Source organism: Lupinus angustifolius, chromosome LG01, assembly GCF_001865875.1.
Source record: "Lupinus angustifolius cultivar Tanjil chromosome LG01, LupAngTanjil_v1.0, whole genome shotgun sequence".
NCBI classification, from domain to species: domain Eukaryota; kingdom Viridiplantae; phylum Streptophyta; class Magnoliopsida; order Fabales; family Fabaceae; genus Lupinus; species Lupinus angustifolius.
Genome location: NC_032009.1, coordinates 5,216,185 through 5,224,188, shown reverse-complemented (window position 1 = coordinate 5,224,188; position 8,004 = coordinate 5,216,185). Strand labels below are relative to the sequence as shown.

Genomic DNA, 8,004 nt, shown 5'->3' with positions numbered 1-8,004 from the left:
AGAAGGGAGGAAAGTTGAGAATATGTGTTGACTATAGGGATCTAAACAAAGCTAGCCCAAAGGATGATTTTCCAGTGCCACACATAGATGTTTTGGTTGATAGCACTGCCAACCATGCCCTTTTCTCATTCATGGATGGTTATTCGGGGTACCATCAGATCAAAATGGCGCCAGAAGACGTAAACAAGACCACGTTTATTACCCCATGGGGTACCTTTTGCTACCATGTCATGGCGTTTGGATTAAAGAATGCTATTGCTACATATGAAAGAGCCATGGTTACTCTTTTCCATGACATGATGCACAAGGAGATAGAGGTCTACATGGATGACATTATCTGTAAGTCCAAAACAGAAGGAGAACATGTAAGCAACTTGAGGCGTCTGTTTGAGAGACTACGAAAATATCAACTTAAGTTGAATCCAACCAAGTGTAGCTTTGGAGTGAAATCAGGCCGAGTCTTGGGTTTCATAGTCAGCCAAAAGGGTATCGAGGTGGATCCGGAAAAGGTGAAGGCCATAATCGAAATGCCAGCACCTCGAACAAAAAAAGAAGTCAGGGGATTCTTGGGAAGATTGAATTACATCTCTAGTTCTATTTTCCAACTAACTTCCACATGTGAACCTATATTCAAGCTCCTGAGAAAAAATCACGCGGTGAAGTGGAACGATAACTATCAGTCAGCATTTGAAAAGATAGAGCAATACTTGACGTAACCTCTGGTACTAATGCCTCCAGTTCCAGGGGACCCTTGATTCTATACCTCACTGTACTTGACGAATCAATGGGTTACATCTTGGGGCAACATGATGACAGTGGAAGAAAGGAGCAAATCATATACTACATTAGCAATAAATTCACAACTTCTGAGATAAAATACTCCTTGTTAGAACGAACTTGTTGCGCTTTAGTTTGGGCCTCTCGCCGGCTAAGACAGTACATGTTGAGTCACACCACTTAGTTGATATCAAAAATGGATCCTATTAAGTATATTTTCGAGAAGCCTGTACTCACAGGAAGAATTGCCAAATGGCAGGTATAATTATCTGAATATGACATCGCCTATGTGACACAAAAGGCAATAAAAGGAAGTGTTATTGTTGACTACTTGGCCAATCAACCCTTAAATAAACTAGGGCATTTGCGGTATGAATTTCCAGATGAAGATATCATGGCCTTATCCGACGAATCAAGAGAAAAATAAAAATGGACCGTAGTCTTTGATGGGGCCTCCAACGCATTTGGACATGGAGTAGGGGATGCTTTGGTGTCTCCAATAGAGAAGTTCCTTCCTTTTACTACAAGACTATGTTTCGACTGTACTCACAATGTGGCAAAGTATGAGGCATGCATTTTGAGACTAAATGCCACTATTGACTCAAAAGCCAAGGTCCTAGAGGTATTTGGAGATTCCGCTCTAGTAATCCATAAGATAAAAGGAGAATGGAAAACTCGGGACATGAAATTGGTGCCTTATAGAGACTACATCCTGGAGTTGGTTAACCAGTTCGACCAGATAGATTTCTATCACATTCCTAGAGAAGACAATAGGTTGGCCGATGCATTGGCAACTTTATCCTCAATGTTCCATGTTGGTGAGGACAGCTTACTACTCTTTCAGATAAGAGACAATACTGAATCTGCTTATTGTAACGTAGTCGAAAAAGAACCCGATGGAAAACCATGGTATCACGACATAAGAGAGTACTTGAGAAATCAAGCTTACCCTCCCAATGCTTCAGAAAATGACAAAAGAACACACAGAAGACTAGCCACAAAATTCTTTTTGAGTGGGAATGTCGTTTACAAAAGGAATCATGATATGGTATTTCTCCGATGTCTGGAAGCCAAGGAAGCTCAAAAAATGGTGGAAGAAATGCATGAGGGAACTTTCGGAACCCCTTAATGCTAAATTTCTTATCAAGAAGTTGTTTGACAGTCTCAATTTCTGTCAAATCATTCCCAACTAGAATAAGATCATCAACATATATATGGTAGTAAAAGAATGTTTAACAAATAAAGAGTGATCATCCTTGGACTGAATGTAACCATTCTGCACAAGAATAGCACTTAATTTTACATTCCATTGCCTACTAGCTTGTTTTAATCCATACGAGGATTTTTGAAGTTTGCAGACTTTAGATTTATCAGTAACATGAAGGCCTTGAGGGATTTTCGTATAGACTTGTTCAAGTATGTCTCGATGAAGAAAGGTTGTGTTGACATCCAATTGGTGAAGGTGCCAGTTCTTAATGGATGCCAAGGCTAGGATTACTCTTATCATAGTCATTTTTATAACATGGCTAAAGGTATCTAGGTAATATCTTCCTGCATTTTGAGTGTATCCTTTAGTCACTAATATGGTCGTATATCTATTGATGGTTCCATCAGGATTGTGTTTAACTTTAAAAATTCATTTACATCCTATGGCTCTCTTCCCTTTAGGGAGATTAATGACAATCCAAGTTTTATTTTTGTTTAAGGCTTCCAATTCTTTTCTTATGGCATCAATCCAATGTTTATGTTGTATGGCTTGATTGAAGTTATTAGGTTCACCAAAAGAGGAAAGATTAAGAACAAATCTTCTATATTGGGCAGAAAGGTTCTTATAGGACAAAACAAAAGATAAAGGGTATTTAGCATGAGTAGGATCATTAGAAGTAAGAAAGCTCATCAACGTACAATGGTAGTCCTCTAGATATCTTGGAGGCTTTCTCTACCTACTAGAGGTTCTAATAACCTCACAATGCTCCTCATTGGGATTGTTCTCAATGGTCTGACTAGGCTCAACAATATGATTAGTGTGCTCAGGATGATGCATCTGAGGATTGCGGATGTTACCATGAATATGGTGATCAAGATAATGATCTTCTTAGTTAAATGAGTCAGTAGGTAGAGATCTAGTGTCAATGTCCTCATCTAGTTCATCCTTCTTAGAGAAGGGATATACTTCTTCATAAAACATAACATTTCCAGAGATGAAAGTTCCCCTTGTCCCTTAGTCACAAAGAACATATTCCTTAACCCTTTGTTTGAAGCCTAAGAAAACAAACTTCCTAGCTCAAGGGTCAAAATTTCTTCTATTGTTGACAATAGTGGAAGAATAACACAAACATCCAAAGACTTTCCAATTAAGTATATCACGACTATAGTAGAAAAGAACTTGGTAATGAGACTTGTCTTTCAAGATATTGGAAGGTTGTCTGCTTATCAGGAACATTGCATGAGCAACTATAAAATTCCAAAAGAATTTTGGCATGGAAGATTGAAACATGATGGCTCTTGTAACACCTAGGATGTGTTGATGTTTTCTCTCCACAATACTATTATGTTGTGGGGTCTCAACACAACAAGTCTGATGAAGGATACCCTTTGAACTGTAAAACTCATTCATTTTAAGTTCTACACCATTATCAGATCTAATACATTTCAAAGTAATGCCAAATTGAATTTCTACAAAAGTGACAAAATATTTTTTGTGAGTGATAGTTTCAGGTTTGTTTTTCATGAAGAACAACCATGTATGTCTATATTTATCATTTACTCTATTTAAGAAATATATATGGCCTCACGTAGATGGAATGGAAACATGACCCCAAATGTCAACATGAATAATGTCAAAAATGAACTCAAATATGCTAGAACTATTATGAAAACTCAGTTTCTTTTGTTTGGCAAGTGGCAGACATCACATGGTTTATTGACATAATCACAATGTATGAAATTGAAATCTTTGTTAAGGGAATATATCTTAGCATTAGAAGGGTGTCCAAGTCTCCTATTCCATAGATATTTATTCATAGTATTTACAACATTTATACATTGATTAGGCAGAGGTGATAAGGTTTCATTATTAAGAGTGTATAATCCTCCAGTATTTTGCAATTGTTTTTAAAGAAGATCAGAGAGAAATTGAGGTTCTTGGTAAGCTTAGAAATATAATAGATTAAAGGAGAACTTAGGAATATAAAACACATTTGTCAAGTAGAAATCATTTGAGAACATGACTGTTCCAGATATGGTAGTAACAATTTCATTTCCATCAGGCATTTTTATGATGACAGGGCCAATTTTCTTGAAGGATTGAAATCTTGATAAGGAGTGACATATGTGATCTTATGCTCCTGTATCAATGATCCAATCTTGAATTTTCAAACTCCTGGATAGGTTGAGAATGTTATCTGCAAAGTGTTGCTTACCTGTGTCAAGAAGGGAAACAATATTGATTTTTCCATTGGCCTGATTTTAGGCTCTTACAACATAGCCAAGATGGCTTTATGTTGATCAGGTGTAAAACAAATGATGTTTTCTTCTTCAGTAGGTGCATTAGCCATGTCCTTTTTCACCTGAACTAGTCACACTGTTTATATTGTTGTTGAATTTCTAATGAGGGGAACCCATGCTTCTTTTAGCATACAACAACAGTAAGTCCGATCATGTTGCAAAAAGTGCAGAACTTTGAATTAATTCCTCTTCCTCTACAACTACTAAAACCGGAATGTGTATTGTGTAAAACAAAAAGAATATGAAAATTTGGTGAATAATACTTTACTGAATGATTAAGCCATTCAAGAGTTATAGTTTATGAGAAGAGTGTGGTGAAAAATACCACTCTTCTACGATTAATGCATAAAAACAATTATTAAGTAATTGATAACAAAAAAAAAGCCAAACTAATCTAATCATGTGACTCTCTAGAGTAATCGATTACTGACCCTAGAAAAACTTATTTTTACGCATGTTGATGCTATAAAAATGATTTTTAACCTAAAATTTGAAATTCTTAAACATAAATAAACACTTTTAAGTACAACTAGGCATGGGATAAACATAATGAAACACACATATAATCATATAATCATGTTAAGATAGGTAAGCTTCATCAAGAATGCCTAATTTTGTAAAAAGGTTCTTTAGCCAATAGTTTAGTGAAAATATCTGCTAGTTGATTATGAGTATCAATGAATTCAACGATAACATATTTCTTTTGGACATGGTCCCTAAGGAAGTGATGCCTTATATCTATGTGTTTGGTTCTAGAATGAAAAACTGGATTCTTTGAGAGGTTTATAGCACTAGTATTGTCACATCTCAGAGGAGTGCAGCCTAAGTCTAAGCCATAATCTCGTAATTGTTGCTTAAGCCACAACATTTTGGCACAACAACTACCTGTTGCTATATATTCTGCTTTAGTAGTGCTTAGAGCAACACATGCTTGTTTCTTGCAAGACCAAGAGACTAAATCATTTCCTAAAATGTGACAAGTACCACTTGTACTTTTCCTCTCAGTTTTGCATCCAGAAAAATCTGAATCTAAATAACTAACCAAATCACATATACTTCCTTTTGGATACCACAACCCAACGTCAGTTGTGCCTTTAAGATATTTCATGATCCTCTTAACATCAACTAAGTGTGATTCTTTTGGTTTAGATTGATAGCGTGCACACAAACATACACTAAACATGATGTCAGGTCTACTGGTAGATAAGTATAAAAGAGATCCAATCATATCTTGATACTTTGATATTTCAATGCATTTTCCAGCATCATCTGTATCGATATAAGTACCAAATTCAATAGGAGTAACTATTGGCTTGCAGTCATCCATATTCAATAGGAGTAACTATTGACTTACAAAAATACAATTATCAAGTTGTTTGATTTATAATTCAAGGAAGTAATTCAACTACCCCATCATGGACAATTCAAACTCTCCTTGCATCATTTTGCCAAAATCACTACACAAAACTTCATTAGTAGAACCAAAAATAATATTATCTACATTGAAAGTGCATAGTGTCAAGGATTTCACTAGAAATATTTTGCGTATGTTTTGATGAAGACAAGGAATTAGTTAAAGCTTGAAGATGGCTCAACAATCAACATGCCTAGAACTCATTGCTTATATCTAGACTAGGTTATATCAATAGAGTTATATTTCTAAGTAGTTTGGGATGTGTGCCTTAGTTAGTGAGTATAGGTTAGGTAAACCTCGATGCAAGTCTCACAAGCCATTATAATTGTCATATTCATGAGGCATATCATCTAGTTTATTGTATGTTCATGCATTAATCGTACATGTTATATGTGCATATTAGGCATAATACAATTAATAAAACTTGTATAGGAGTCAAGCATAACATATAAGTAGTTTACCTTTTAATCACATTTTGATGTATGCAGGTTAATCGATTAACGTCGTGACTTAATCGATTAACATGTCTATTTTCTATTATAATTGTTTTATGCTTTAACTGCATAACTAAAAGCAACGGTTTGAAGGGTCAAATCTATTTTGTATAAGTTTTGGCAAATTGTAGAAGCGTGTAGCATTGCATACTATTGTTTAGAATTCATTAGAGAGTATATTTTCGTGATTTACTGCATAATAGGTAGAAGAGAGATTAACATGCTTAGTTGATATTGTTCATAGTGTATTGCATGTTGTTTTCATGTGCTTAATCTCATCCATTCTTTCTTACATGTTCATGCATTCTTATTAGAGATTTTAAGAGAAATATTGTGTGTTTACTGTTTTGTATTAACTTACATATGCATGATGGCTTGTGTTACTTGAGAGTGGGTTAATCTTTGAGTTTTTCATTGTTGTAATTTGAGCATTTTAGTACTTGGTAAAACTCTGTTTATCGTATACTGTTTTTGTACTTTAGGTTTAGTCTCTTGGTGTCTTACCACCCTTGAGATTGAGTGAATCTTCACCAAGGCTAGGAGGTCTTGAATTTTGAGCGAGGATCTTGGTTGGGGCTGGATCGCGAGAAAGGTTTTCTCAGGCGATAGGGATAGTCAAACCAAGGTTAGAGGTTCTTGGAATTCATGAAAGAAGTGTCTAGAGTCTTGTAATTAAATTGGTGTATGTGACAATACAAACTGTTCAATATAGTGAAGAGAAATCTCTCAAGATTAGAAGGGGAGGCCTAGATGTAGTTTGCAAGTGGATCCGCAAACGAACCAGGATAAAATGCCATTTGTTCAAGTTGTCTCTCTCAATATCTTTTATAATTCTCACTGTTTTAAGTCGTGTTTGAACATGATATTTTGCATACTGATACTTTGCTATATCCTTGTTAATTGTGCATAAAAATATATGTTGTATCTCTGCTTGTTTTTTGGTAAATAACTGCGCAAGAAGCTGATCTAGTAATTTTGTTTCTGTTGCAAGTTAATCGATTAAGCCCACTAGTTAATCGATTACCTGGGCTGTTTTCCAGAACAAGGTTTTGGTGCGAGAAGCGAAAATTGATAACCGCTACACCTATTCAACCCTCCGCCCTTCTAGGTGTGTCTAGGCCACTAATATCTAACAAGTGGTATCAGAGCTAGTATGACGTACTAGCTCAACCGTATCTGCGTGATCCTAAGGGAAATAAAATGGGTTCCACCAACCCCTTTGGCGATGATGGCGCATCCATTAACAGCCCTCCCGTATTTAGTGGCAAGGGATATGCCTACTGGAAAGTCTGGATAAAGATCTTTATTGAGGCCATTGATTCAGATATTTGGGAATCCGTAATCAACGGGCCATTCGTCCCACTTCACTTAGTGGATGACGAACCGAAAGAAAAACTTAAGAGTTTGTGGACCGATGAGGAGCACAAAAAGGTTTAGTACAACCTACGCGTTAAAAATATAATCTCCTCAGCCCTATCATATGATAAATTCTTTCGTGTATCTTAGTGTCAAAGTGCCAAGGAGATGTGGGATACTTTACAAGTGACACACGAGGACACTAGTGAGGTCAAGCGCGCCAAGCTGAATGCGCTGACACATGAATACATATTACTTCGTATATTACCAAGTGAATCAATTAGCAATATGCCAAAACGATTCACTCATACTATAAATCATCTTGTTGCCCTTGAGAAAAAAAATTCCAAAGGTGAACTTACTCATAAAGTTTTACGTTGTCTTGACAGGAGATGGCAACTTAAAGTAACTGCAATCATGGAATCTAAGGACCTTGATTCCATGCCTTTGGCAACA

The 8,004-nt window shown here is 36.0% G+C and overlaps 1 protein-coding gene across 1 annotated transcript; it reads left to right on the top strand.

Annotated features, from left to right (window-relative positions):
* On the top strand, positions 974 to 1,906 carry LOC109342385. Its single transcript, XM_019580391.1, has 2 exons — positions 974 to 1,036; positions 1,340 to 1,906. Exons 1-2 carry the CDS (start codon positions 974 to 976, stop codon positions 1,904 to 1,906), a joined length of 630 nt encoding a protein of 209 aa, XP_019435936.1.

Coding starts and splice junctions, on each gene's coding strand:
- LOC109342385 (XM_019580391.1), top strand. CDS start 974: ATGGATCCTATTAAGTATATTTTCGAGAAGCCTGTACTCACAGGAAGA. Junction 1,037..1,339: donor GAAGAATTGCCAAATGGCAG/GTATAATTATCT, acceptor AATGTGGCAAAG/TATGAGGCATGCATTTTGAG.